The 14578-nt window shown below is 42.2% G+C and overlaps 1 protein-coding gene across 6 annotated transcripts in view; it reads right to left on the bottom strand.

Moving 5' to 3' along the window:
* Positions 1-9710: 9710 nt before the first annotated feature.
* ZNF475 (zinc finger protein 475) overlaps positions 9711-14578 on the bottom strand; it is a 60056-nt gene continuing 55188 nt past the window's right edge. For all 6 annotated transcript variants that reach the window (XM_014859572.3, XM_044781093.2, XM_070517543.1 and 3 more), the window contains one exon: positions 9711-14577. In XM_014859572.3, coding sequence (XP_014715058.1) covers positions 14426-14577 — 152 coding nt within the window. In that variant the 3' untranslated portion in view covers positions 9711-14425. The remainder of the gene's footprint in view (position 14578) is intronic.

The following is a 14578-nucleotide window of genomic DNA, read 5'->3' on the forward strand; positions in this document are numbered from 1 at the left end:
TAAACGTGGACTCTTCACCTCCACCTACCCTCCATTCCATTACCAGACCAAATCCTTTCTAGATTCCCATTCCTCTAGTCAGAAATCATTAGCGACTCTTTCTTCCTCTTCTAACAAGTCTAAGTTCCTCCTGGCTTGTGTGACCCTCCATAAGTTTGTCTGCTTCTTACTACCTGTCACAGAGCAGATTTTGAGGTGGAGATTTGCATGCAGGAAGTATTGGGCCTACTTTGGGAATTGATACCTGTGGGGAAGTGAGGGAAGCAGGATTGGGCAGAGAGAGATGTTAGGCTGTGATAGGGTCACAACACAGGCCTCTGACAATCCTACAGGGAGCTTGGAGCCGGGATGGCCTTGCAGAACTGTCCCTTCATTGAGGCAAGAGGCCTAGCCTTCATATCTTAGCATCAATCCATCATTAGATATGGCTTGCCTCTGGAAAGAGGATGAGACCTGGGCCCAGATGGCTCTCTCTTCAGCTGAGGGCAATTTCTGGAAGGGTCTCAGCTGAAAGACTTCAGCAGTCAACAGTCCCAGCAGCTGGGAGAATGAGTGCTTAAGTCCCAAAGAGGGGATCTGGGTGGCATACCATCACATCCACCATCCAATTTTTTTCTTTCTCCTCTCCTACACATATTTTTCTTCTAGACTGGCCCTGTCTCATTAATATTTGTAGTCTCATATCCGGCATCCTGGGTCTATCCTCCAGTTATTTCTCTAATCTGGATCTCTCTCTTTTTCTAACCTATTGAGATATTATCTCTTCTTCATGTCCCAATTGTTTGCCTTTCTAGTTCTCACGTAGAACTCTGTTATCTGAACATTCTTGGTCTGTGGCATCAATTAGCATTTCAATATAGTGCCTTTTAGTTGAAGTAGTAATGTCATTGGTTTGTGTTCCTGGGAGGGGGGAGTGGGCAGGGGAAGAGAAGGTGGTTTTTTTTCTTCATTTAGACTGTCTGTTCCTTGAGAGCAAAGACCACAGTTTTAATTTCCTGTGCACTACACAATGTATAGAGTGCTGTGCATACTGAAAACACAGAGTACTTTCACAAAAAATATGTATTTAGCACTTCTGTGCCAAGCACTATTCTAGGTACTGGGGTTTCAATGCTAAATAAGACAGATAAAGGCCCTATTCTCAAGTAGATTCTATTCTGCTTATTAAGAACTGGAAGTCAGTCTGCTACTTATTTTAACATTTTATTAGTCATTATCTAGAATTAACAGTACTTATAAAGAAACTCTAATAGTCAAATCTTATGTCTTCCTTACATAGTGCAACTGTCGTGGTGATAAATTAACCTTGAAATCTCAGTGATATAACACAATTTATTTCTCATTCTCTTCATACCCTGATGTTGGTTGGTGGCTCTCCTCCAATCTGGAGCTATAATACCTGGAACACGTGACCTCTAAGTTCTCTTCATCAGGTAAAGAGAGATCTCAAAGGCACACTGGCTCTTACCTGCCTCAGCCCTTCTGCTCCAGTTCACTGGCTATAAGTAGGCACATGGCCTTAAACTAAGTGCAAGGGAAATGTAATGGAACAAATAAATACGCACTGAGCACTAATTGTCTCTGCCTCAATAGCCAATGTCTGTTGAGAACTTCTGTGTGACAACTATATACTAAGTGCTTAAATGTCCTGCACCCAATTCCTCAGGGCGAGGAAGTTCCACATCAACGACAATTCTTAGACACCAACTGGGTGTCCTGTAATTCAACTCAATCCCACGGATTAAAGGCTCAATCCTACAAGACTGCCCGCACCTCCTCCACTTCAGATGCTAATCACAAGCCCAGGTACCACCTGTGCTTTTGATTGACTGGCTGTAGATTGAAGGTTCCAAGGACCCCCTCCTTGGGCTTGAATGAATTTGCTAGAGCAGCTCACAGAACTCAGAGAAACATTTTACTTACCAGACTACTGATTTACTATAAAAGGATATAACTCAGGAACAGCCAGATGGAAGAGAGATACAGGGCAAGAAATGGGGAATGGGTGTGGAGCGTCCATGCTCTTTCTAGGCGAGACTCTCTCCCTGCTGCTCCATGTGTTCACCAACCTGGAAGCTCTCCTCTGAACCCTGTCCTTTGGGTTTTCATGGAGGCTTCATTACGGAGGCATAATTGATTAAATCATTGGCCATTAGCGGCTAATTCTCCCCTCCCCAGAGGTCTAGGATGGGACTGAAATGTCCAACCCTCTCGTCACATGGTTGGTTCTCAGGGCAGCCAGCCCCCATCCTTAGGTGTTTGCAAAAGTCACCTCGTTAACATAACAAAATACACCTTTGTGGGCTCTCACCACTTGAAAAATTCCAAGGGTTTTAGGAGCTCTGTGCCAGAAATGGGGACTAAGACCAAATATTTATTTCTTATTATAAATCACAATATCACAGTACTTGCCATTGATTACTCACAACTCTATGAGGTAAATACGAATATTAATTCCATGTTACAGATAAAGAAACTGAGGCACAAAAAGGATAAGTTATTTACTCAAAATCCCATGGGTAGTAATTGGTGAAGGTGGGAATTGAATTCAAGATGCAAACCCCAAAGTCTATGCTGTTCCCACCAACTCTACTTTAAAAATAAAGACCTTTAGAGAGACATGCGTCCTCTCACGACATCCTATAGAGCAATGTCTTCTTTTACTTTGGTGTGACCTCAAAATATGAATCCAACCTGGTATAGAGGCTTGCCTCTTTCAAATCCTTCTCTAGAGCAACACCTCAGTTTTCTGAGTGCCCGGCCTGAAAACACTTCGGAGTTTTACATTTTTCCATTAGAAGTTCAAGCCTTTCAATGAGCTCCCTTTGAACTGATAAGCCTTACCAAACAGTCTGCCAAGAGACTTAATATTAAGTTGAAAACTACTGACGATTAAAATTGTCTTGTGCCTCCCCAACTAAGAAAAATAGAAAAATCTTTACAATGGTAGGAAGCAGAGGCTATTGAGACACATGTTCTTTACGACTAGGAGTCTTCGGTGACTTGGGAGAGCAAAGACCTTCTCAAGGGCTCAGATTTGTATATGACTTTCATTCCTCCTATTCTACCCGGAATCCTCCGATCCTTGTCTCCACGAGAACAAGGAGACCATGGATAATTGAAATCAGGTTTGCCTTAACGGTGGGTTAAGAAGGTGGACGACTTGAAATGCCTGTCCAAGGAGAGGCGAGAAGGGCCTCTACTGCCACCTGCTGGCCTCCGCGTGCTTATCAGACAATCCCCCTCACCATCTCTTTCAATTCTCTGGCTTCTGGCTTCTTTTGTAGGCTAAATGCCCTCTGACATTTGTCAATCTTTCTGTTTCAGTTTGGATGGAACATTGTTATGAAAAAGAAATAAAAGCTTTAGCCTTCAGCATCAACTACTCTTTAAACTCATGCTAATTCATAAACAAGGATAATAACTAACCACTTCTCCACAGCACTCAATTGCTTCCAAGTGTTTTTCATTAAACCTAAGTGAAAACACTTCCCAGCATGCAATTTCAAGGGAATATTATTAATCACATGCCTTGATTAGCCTTGGACAGTGGAATAAGCGAATTGGCTGAATAAAAATGATTTTCTTCTTTATGAATATTCTCATTTTACAAGATGAGTATTGTGGAAGGTTTCAGTTTCCTGAGAGATATAGGGAGCTATCTGGAGTGCTTTTCCAGCTGTGTATTGATCTGCAATGATGTTTTGCATTTAATTTCATATGGCTTTGCGTTTTAACTATCTGATTACAGAGGAACTATGGATGTGAACATCTTTAGCATCTAAGGCAAAACTTTCCATCTTTTCTAGAGCACTTAGAATAAACAATTCAATTTAATAACATAGGTTTGAGAAATGAACAAAAGCTCCTCTTATTTAGAAAATTTCTGAGTGTGAAGTTTTTACTGTACTCAGGCTCTCAACTCTGTATGTCTTCACCGCTCCTCAGAGTTAGCTGAAATGCATGCCTATGAAAAGAGAGATGGCAAGCATTTCACAAAAGAAGTAGAAAACATGCAAAGAGATTGTTATCAGCAAAACAAGCAAATTAGCATGGGTGCGTGAATGTGAATGGAATTCAGGATTGAAGATTTACGATTTTAAACATAAATTGGATACTGTGTTCCTGAATGAGAAGAGTCCACATTATAAAAATGCTGATTCTTCCTCAAAGAAATTATTGATTTGATTTAATACAAATCAATATCCTAGGAGAATTATTTATGTTGTTTGACATACTTGATTCTAGAGTTCATCTAGAAGAAATAAATAATAAAAGACAAAATTTTTTTGAAAAGGAAGCCAGCCTTTGCATATAATATCAAAATATACTCTAAAGGTAAAACATGTAAACAGTGTGATAATGTTGCAGAGATGGGAAAATAGATCAATAGAGCAGAATGGAACAGCAGAAACGAACCCATTTATATAGGATAAACCAATTAATGAATGATACTGGAGAACTTGATTGAAGAAAAAAGTTAGATCCCTACTATGCATATACTAACAAAATTTCAGATGAATTAAAGGCTATATGTAAAAACAAAAATTGTTATAAGAAGTTTAAGAGACTATATAGTCTTGGCAAGGGGGAGGGCTCTTTAAGCTGGACGTCACCCTCAGAAAGCACAAAGGAAAAGTCTGATGTATTTTACCGTATTCAGATGTTTACCTGGCTGCATGGCTTCTGATAAGATTCCTCTCTTTCAGACACAGCATTGCCTACAGTGGGATGTAAGGAAGGCCCACAAAGCGCCCTTTAGTACACTTCCCCCACTTAACACTGCAGTCTAGAAAGGAAACAACTGAGCACCAAGCACCCCTAAACCTACGTGAGGCCCCACATGCTCCAGGTTAGAGCCACCGTTCCTGACCCGCAGAACAGTGCGCGCTCCTGGAACACTGCCTCTCTCCAGGCATCCCTCCTTATTTAGAAGTGTGAACCATGGTTCCCTTTTAGGCCATCAGGGCTAATCTCGTTGGAAATTATATCCTTGTTTACTTTAACCACCACCAGAAATTCAAGCTTCCCAGGGTATCATGGAGGCTTATCCACAGACAGGTCTGTAAATTCTCTAGTCTCACTTCACCCAAACATCCACATATCCCTGACCTCCAGCTACATAATTTACAGAGCCTAATATAAAATGAAAATGTGGGGCCTCTTGTTCAAAAGTTAGTCAGACTTTCTTGACGGTAACAGTAAGACATTAGATCAAGCCTGGGGCCCTTCTCGGCGTGGGGCTCTGAGTGGCTACACAGACTGTACACTCACCAGCCGTCTGCGTTCCCTGCCATGAAGCCCTTCTTTATTGCCTCGGGATCTGCTATCAGCAAAATCTCCTGTATCCTCAATTTCTTCTCTAAATGTTCCGAAGAATTCTTCTTATTCTAAATCTTAGCTGTCACCTGAGGACTCTGTCAGAGTGCCACATCCCACAGTGCCTGGGGATGGGGAAGGTATTGTCTTTATTCTCCATCACTTTATCTTTGAGAACTTTCTTTTTCAAAACTCCAGCTTCTTTCAAGTTCACGCCATCCATCTACATCACCCAGTATCCCTTCTTTTTCAGTTACTACGTACTTCCCCATTTTCCAGCCAGTACATGACACCTAATAGCGTTCAAGAAACATGTGTTGAGAAAGTTGATAAGCAACTTATACAATCATTTTGAAAAAAACTGGGTAGAATACAAATTCGACTTGTCAGCTGCATAATAAGAGCAGTGTACTTTAAGCAAAGTGCTTGCTTTGCCTGAATCACTCACAACTTCTAGATGGTTGCATTCTATATTCTGTGTTAAGAGAATGGCCAAACCATGGTCTGTTATGAAGTGAAATTGATATCTATACCCTAAGTATTTATGATTATTTCTTTAAAAAGTTGGGAAAGGGAGGAGATGAAGGAGTCACTTGATATGACTTCAGGAGGGAATTCGTGTCCCATTTATAGTTTGCTACTAGAGAAAACAAAAAACGAGAACCCAGACTCTGCCTGGCGATGCCTGGGCCTGCACGGTGAGAATTTTTGCATTCATTGCTTCCAAATACTGCCCTCTTCTGGCTAGAGTGCTTATTGATAGAACTGTGAAATGAGCCTGCTTATGAACAGAAATGGATTTGGAGATTGGAGATGATGATATTGTGTGAGGATGACAAGTAGGAAAAGACAAATGTGGGAAGAAAATTGGAGAGGTAGATTTATAACCCTCCTAACGTTTATGTTCACTCACTCCATTTTTCCTTTAGATGTCATCTTGTCCAATGTCCCATGGAACAAAACTAGACAAGCCGTACAACTCAACCTGTCTGATTTGCTTTAGCACCTACTGCAAGCTAAGAGATTGGGAGAATGAAGCCATAACTGCCCTGATCACTTCACTGTTGTCACCCCTTGTCTTCCTTGCACACAAATCCTGCACCTATCCTTCATCCTTGTTCCAGCTGTTCCTCTGCCTTGCTGTCTATGTTGATCTCCCAGAAACCTCCACGCACAATACACCTGCTCTTGAATCCCCCTGGGAGCCTTTCCTGATTGCCTCAAGGGTGTTCCTTCTAGCCCTCATTGCTAAAAGGTATATGGAATTGCTTCACCACCTTCTGGATATGAGTTCTTCATCTTTCCAGAAAATTCCACATTGGTGATAGAAGTCGGGAAGGAAGTATGTAAAAAAAGAGGAAGAGAAATAGCAATTTTAGCCAGAGCAAATAACTAAAATGTGAACTTTGATAACTTCTTTTATGAGTTGATCCCACAGTCTGAAGACTTTGTACTTGTCTTCACCATGGTCAATGCCACTTACGAACATATAGGCTATAGAGCTTTCCACCATGTTTCACTTTACAGCACATCTGGGAAATGCTGATATTGGTACTGCACACTGGTGTTAACCACTGATGCTGCTTACAGGCAGAGGTGGGCCCCACGGGCCCTGACAGACAGTCTGGAGGGCCGAAGAGATTAATTTGTGAGCAAATCAATCAGTGGGCACACTGGTTAGGAAGCTGTGGTCTAGAAAATGCACCAGATTAAGGCAAAGTAACATGCCTTATCAAGTTATCAGGAAATCCTGTGGACGAATCCCAAAGAGTAACAAAGAAAAACAAACCAGTTAGAGTGGAAACAAAACATATCCAACCCTGCAATACTTAGAGTAGATCATAGTTTCTGTAAGTTTCTTCCCTGGGGTGTCCTTTAGTGTCCCTGCTGCCTTTACCTGTTCTTCCTTTCAAGGCCAGCTCCAACCTCCCTCTGCTGTGAGGTCTTCCTAACGATGCCAGTCTCCCATCTGCTTTGGCCGCAGGAGTCAGAGCCTGCACATCACCATTTGGCTCAGTTACACACAGTCTTACATTGTTCACTGATGTTTTATTGGAGCATGTTTAGTCATATACCCATGCTCTCTGGCCTTCCGGGGTTGCATACCCTTTTGCTAGCCAAATAACCAGGATCTAAGTCCTGATTAGATGACGTCAGGAATCCCAGTCCTCTCCTCAGACGATTCTGAGGATTACTGGAGAGTACGCAGCTGCCTTGGCTGTTGCTTGCCATCTCTTGCCCCTAACTGCTGCTTGGCATGCTCCATGCAGTTTCAAGTGCTCTCTTGGTCTGTTTGTTCATGTATAGATATTGGCTCCCCTCTTATTTCAGCACTCCACCCCACACCTCAGCACAGCTAACAATAAAGCAGAGTGAAGGCTTAAAGATAATGCACAGAATTAGAATTACAATGCAGGAAAGGAACATTTACAACTTGGTAACAGTGATCACTGGTCCCAAGTCTACCACCAGCCTTATCCCAATGTCGGCAGTCCCCTACCTGCAGTCTGTCTTGCTGACACGTTGCTATGGTTTCAGTCCCTTCTCATGTAGGTGGGACTTCCCCTTGATCTAACTCTGAGTCCAAAACTCCAATTTCTTTTTTTGTCAAGCTCTAACCAGAGATTGAAAAACCAGTTTATTCAATAATGATTCCCCAAAGTTGGAGCTCTGCCCACTGAAAAGGTGGCCATTTACATTCTTTTGTAGAACTGTTTCTCTCCTCTTTGCTGCAACTACCATTCTGAGACTAAACCCAGGACTAAACTTTGCATATCAAAAATGCCCTTAATGTGTTTCTTCAAACAACAAAGAAAGAGAAAGAATCTTTCCTTTAAACAGTGAATGATGTTGGTATCCCTGATATGTGAAAATAACTGCAATTTTAAAAAGTCTTGTCTTTTTGGGTCCTAATTGAACCAACCTTGTCTGCCTTGATGGCAAAAACAATGTCTTATCCTCCTGGGTTTTTGCCCAAATATCAATTATGTGCTCAACTGTCAATTTTCCACGAGAGGGCAAGTGGTCCCCTAACAAGAAGCCAGGAATAGCTTTATGTTTGAGCCGCATGGCAGAGACTACTAGTTGTTCCCCCATTTCCCTGTTCACCTCTTCCTCCTGCTGCCACAGCGACAACACAATGCCCAGCCTCCCTTGCACTTAGGTACAGCCATGTGGCTGAGATTTAGCCAATGAATATGAGTGGAAGGATAAGCATTTCTTCTACAAGAAATGGTTCCACAAGCCTGCCGAAGGGGTAACTCCATGTTATTTTCTCCTTGTGGCTGGGCTGAAAGGAGACAGCCTCCCAGGACAACTTTTGAGTGTCACATGTTGAAAATGGCAGAGACTTCATCAGCCTGGGGCCCTAAATGATTTCATGAAGGAGGGACATCTCCCTGTTCACTTGCCCAGGGATCTTATTAAAGCAAGAAATAAACTTCTATCTTATTTAAGCCATTATAATGTTTTGGTTCTATCAGTTACAGAAACTAGCCTGCCTACCTTAATCCCAGCTGTAAATGGACACCCCACAGACAGGCCTCTACACAGATGTGGAGTTAGCAGAGGTCTGTGTGGTGTGATAAGGGACACTAATGGTCAGGGAGAGCCCACTTCCCATGCTTTCTTGACTTCCACTCCAACATTTTGTCTAAAATTCCATCACATGGATTTTGTTACTTTGGCTAAAGACATAATATTTCTAGGAAACTTCTTTTAAAATATTTCCTGAAAAGGATAGCATATTAAACCATTATCTTCCATGAGCCCCTGAGCATAGATGACTTTCTCAAATTTGCCTCTAATGAAATACCTAGTGCAAAGTTGCGGAAGGGACACAGGCAGTGAGATGTTGAAGGGGAAAGTCGGAGAGATGGAGAGATGTCAGGAGCATGGAGCACTTGAGATTTTGCTCCAAAAGAAACAGAAGTGTAGGCAGTAGTGGGTGGAAGGTGGGACAGTAGGATCCTGGAGAAACGTTGATGGGAGGGCAGAGAGGGCAGAAGGTTCAAAGAGAGAAGATAAAGGCATTAAAGGCAAATTTCTTTCTTGATAATTTGGCTGAATGCCAGTCCTCAAATCAGATGCTTTTGTCCACCCTTTTCCTACACGTTAAGCAAATCATTTTGATGGTTCAGTCTACTTTTTAGATCTGCGTATGACCCCTCAGGAAGACCCTGGTGAAAATCATAACAGAACTTTGGGATTTATTCAAACCATATCTGTACTTTCAGAGTTTGGATGTTTTGACTATTTTTCAGTCGGTACTTTAGAGATTCCTATAATAATAACCATCTACCATTTCAGATTAGGCAATTGTTTTCTTTCTGCAGCTCATAGAAAGGACAGACAGTTGGGCAGGGCAGGGCCATGGGGTCATTGGTGCCAAAAGTCAATTACCAAATAATTCAAACGCCTTTGTCCATTTATTATTATTTTTAAAACAAGTGTGTACATATGACAGTATCAGTTTTGTGGTTAAGAATATTAAGAGAATATTAAAGTTAACATTAATTAAACAGAACATTAAAAAGCTGCATCCAGAATTTGTACATGTTGCAAAACAGCAGTGTATTAACTGGTGGCAAATCTTGGAGCCAGTGTTCCTTGGGCTATCTGCTCTACTGCGTATTGGCTGTAACATCCTCCTCACTAATCAAGCAGTGGAGATGGCCAGCATCCTTTGTGGATTTCAGGGCTCTACTTCTCTGATCAACAGGAAGATTTATTGGTCCTACCCTATTCCGCACAGATGCTTCTTCTATTAGTTTTTTGTTGCTGCCAAAACAAATTTACTGCAAACTTTGTGGCTTAAACAACACACACTTATTTTCTCTCAGTTCTGTAGATCAGAAGTTCAACCCTGAGTTCACCAGATAAAAACAACTTGTTGGCAGGGCTGCATTCTTTCTGGAGGCTCCGGGGAAGACTGTTTCGTTGCTCATTCAGATCCTTGGCAGGATCCAGTTTCTTGTGGTTATAGGACTGAGGTTTCAATTTCCATGCTGGCTGTTTGGTGGGGCCACCCTTAACTCCTAGAGACTTCTCTCTGATCCTTGCGTGTAGTTCCCTACATCTCAGAACCAGCAACGGGGTGTGGAATCTTTCTTGTGCTGCCATCTCTTTCACTCATCCTTTTTCCTTCTTACTCTACTTTTAAGGACTCATGAGATTAGATTGAGCCCACCTAGATAATCCCAGATACTCTCCCCAATACAAGGTCTATACCCTTAGCCACATCTGCAAAGTCTCTTTTACCATGTAAGGTAACATATTCATAAATTTTGGGGACTAGGGCCTCAACATCTTTGGGGGCCATTATTTTGCCTAACACACTCTCAACTAAGAATTATCTGAACAGCCTTGGCCTGTAGGGTGATAAGTGTGAATCAATGATAGGACCTAGCCTCTATGATGCTTAGGCCAGGTTTCACTTTTTTTTTTTTTTAAATCAGATTTTCAGTTGGTTTACATCCATGCTGGCTTAATCTCATGTTTCTTGAAGTAGAATTAAAATGCATTATCAGAAAGACTCTGGAATCTCATGCTCCCAGCACCTCTCCCTGCCACCTCCATTTCCCTCTTATGCCCAAAAGAGTAGTTGAAATTTAAGCCATTCAAATTCAACGTTAGTGGGATGTGAAGAACTAAATCTGCCTGGGTGTAGAGAACATGAGACATCATGATATTTTCCCCTCTGATTGTATCTATTTGAATATTTTTATAACAAAATTTAAAAACAACTCAGAATAAAGGTATACCATCCTATGATAACTTAGCAGTGTTTTTCCTGGTGTACAGTCTCTCTACACCATCCTTTTTGGCCCCCACTGGCAACTGACTGCTTCTCATTTGTGCTGTTTCTTCCAAGTGCAGGAAAACCTCATTTTCATCTCTGCCTACGGTGCTCACAGAGTGGGCAGGGCCAGCAGAAACAGGCACAGTAGTTCATGTGGGCCAGACGGTGAGTCAGTAGGAAAGTAATAAATGATAAAGGAAGATGGACCATTGCCAGAGGTGGAAAAGAACTCCTCAGGATTGGGGAAGGAAAGGGCTGAACTTCCTGCCCTGATCTGATATGGGATTAAAGACATACGAGTTGGTTTAGACAGGGGTGTAAAGAAGAAATACTGTTAATGTCAGAAGCAGACAAGTACAGAAAGTGCCTGGGCTGTTTTCAGGGGTGGAGGACTTTGGATATCTGCCCTCCATCTCTTCCCTGTTCACAGATGGGTCTGCTTCTCAGTAGCAGCTTCTTTTTCCATGAAGAGACTCACGCCAGTATTCCCTAGGCTAAGGCAATGTCATCTAAGAATGATCCTTGGAAATACTGGGAGCCCATCTGGAATTGCTTCCAAGGCTGCCTGATGAGGAGGCAGATTCCCATGCTTACTCCTAATAGGAGATTCTCCCTCTCCACCTCCCTTAGGATGTGCTTGTTCAGTCCCCAGTGTTCCCTTCTGATAGGACATGCCCTGCAACTTGGATGGGAATTCAGTGTGCAAATGAGCATCAAGAAATCCTGGAATTCTTCTCATAACCTCGACTCGAGGGGAATTCAATTAAAGTTTGTGCAGCACCAGTTAACAGGGCAATGAGGGAATTGCATTGTTGTTGGTGCCTGTAATAACCTTACATCCCAGACCAATAACTGCCTGGGTGAGTGTAAGAGGGCCAAGTACCTTCACCTAGGATCTGTTCTTCATCATCGAGGACAGTATCTGTGGGAGCCATTTCGAGGTTCAAATTCATAGCTCACGGAGGTGCCAACTATTGTTAAAGAAATTATTTTCTTTTGAGAGTACAAATATTGGAACAGAAGTGAACTAATTGGGGGAAGGGCAGTTGGGAGAGAGCAGGTGAGCTCTTTCCTATTAATGGGGAGACTTTGATGACTTGCCTTGAAAATGGACAGGAACTCTTCAATTGAAGTCATTACAGCTGAGCTTGCTCAGGATTTAATCCATTTACATTTGCTGGCTCACTGAGGTGAAGCTGGAAGTGGAGTCCCCAAAGTCATCCCCTTGATGTACCTCAAGCTGCTCCCTGTGAAATGACGACCCCTATGAAAGCTCGGCCTTTTCAACCACTTCAAGAGCTCACAGACTTAATTCCTACAGATAAAGTAGGCTTTTGGTCATGCTTTTAAAGCAAAGAGCCCAAGAATCTCTCTTTATGTCTCCAAATGGCAGCTCCTTTCAATGTTGAGGCCAGAACTTTTGCTTTATTTCCCCTGCTATTTGACTTCTAAACGTTAGCAGAACGCAAGTGTCTTTTGAAACACAATACAGCTGACTTCTGTTTTCACCTCAGTTTAAGATAAACTCAGCCCAACAGCTGAACTACAAGCACCCTAAGACTCCCATTTGCCTTAATTACTAAAAATTGTACAAAACTTTTCACATTTGTCCGATCGTTTGCATTAGTATAGTTAATTTTATTAATGATGGTGTCTAGCATACAAATGGCAATGGAAAGACTATGGGTTTGGAAGACCAACATTCCTGAGTTTGCTTCCCTACTCCATCTCTTAACTCAAGTGCAGTGTGACCTTGAGTTAGCTATTTAGGCTAAGTATCAGTTTCCTCATGTGCAAAATAAGGATAATGAGATTTACTTGTAGGGTTGATGTGAGATTTATGTAGACTGATGTATAGGAAGCACTAAGCACAGTGCCTGACCCATAGCGCACTCACAGATGTGTGAGTTATTAGATGTTGTTGTCATTTTTAACAAAATAAAAGAACCGAACCATCAACTATGAGACATTAAATGCTAGTCTTTCATAAGATGATAATCTTATTTGAGGGTATCTAAAGACTTTTTAAAAAGCTCATCTCTAGCTTCCTTTAGAACAGGCAGGAAAAACCAAATGATTAGCAAAATTATCCTAATGTAAACTTCTGTAATACGTAGACGTGTGATCAAAATATTAGGTCAAATAGATTTGCTTATATAATTTGGAGTTAACTGTGCTGTGTAAGGTCATGAATATGAGGCTTGCAGGAACCCAGTGGATCCAGAATTGCCCTGAAGTTCGGCCATAAAATGAACAAAGATTTCAAGCAAAACTGCTGGGAGTCCAGGCGAAGCAGAGCTGCCTGGGGGAGCAGAGTTTCCTGGGCAGAGCACCTCCCTGGGCCTGGCATCCTCCCAGGAGAGCCCCACCTCTGGAATACACATTCAGGGACTCTAAAACACAGAGCAGTCTCACAATCCACTTACTGTGAATGGGCCTCGGGTGGGGAGGCACAGAATTTCCTGGCAGCCTTTTATACCTCAACAATAAAACACCTATAAGCCCCTAGGGGGGCAGGGAGAACTCTCACTGGGCTTCTCCTATAGAAGGAAGGAGGTAGCCTCCACTCATTTTATGAATCCCCTTGTAGCAATCTCTGACATATGAGGCTGGCACTGGTTCTGAAATCTCTCTGTAATATTTCTCACTATCGGTAAGGGAGTATGAATTAGATATGGGTCTAGTACTTTAAGTCCTTAGCTCTTTTTCCAGTGTCTGTCTTGTTGAATAATTTTATAGAGAAAAGAAGATTCCCAATTAATAACTCAATTAAAAACAATTCCCTGGATCAGAGGAAGCAGGGAGTGGCAAGTTATTTCAGAAAGCACAAGGACGGGAAAGAATCCAGTTTTTCTTGGGACTAAGAAGTTGTCTGAAGTCACCACCCAAAGCTCTGTTCACTAAATAACAGTCCTAATTGTGAGGTTCAGATTCTTGTTTGGGAAAATAGAATGGAAATAAAATGGCAACAATTGGCTCTGAAATTTCCTTGAGGCAAAAATGCCAGCTCTGATGAGGTGCAGCCCACTTATAATTCTGCCTCACAAAAGCGTGACACGCATGCCCCACAGTGTGTCTCTGAACATGCATGCAGCTGCTTGTTAAAAGCAGAACATTTGCCCATCACACAGTGGTCACATTTTTGCCACCAAAGCACTGAGCTGGGCTTCCTGTGCTAGATAGCCTTTGGTCAATTCCAGTTTTCTTTGTTTCCTCTCCTCGCCTCCCTTTTTTTCCTTCCCGCCATATCCCAATCTCTTTCAGAAGGATTTAATGGCTGTAACACTTCAGCAGAGAGAGAGAGCTTTACTTGGCGACTTTTGGTTTACAGGATCGTTGGTGAACAATCAGTCTGTCTGGCAGGAAGGTGCGCCCACAAACAGCACAGGGAACCAACGTGCTCTGGGCACTGGTCCAGGCAGCTTCATTTAAGGCATCGAGATCATAGAAACCTTTGGC

The sequence above is a fragment of the Equus asinus genome, chromosome 9 (assembly GCF_041296235.1).
Source record: "Equus asinus isolate D_3611 breed Donkey chromosome 9, EquAss-T2T_v2, whole genome shotgun sequence".
Taxonomy (NCBI): Eukaryota; Metazoa; Chordata; class Mammalia; order Perissodactyla; family Equidae; genus Equus; species Equus asinus.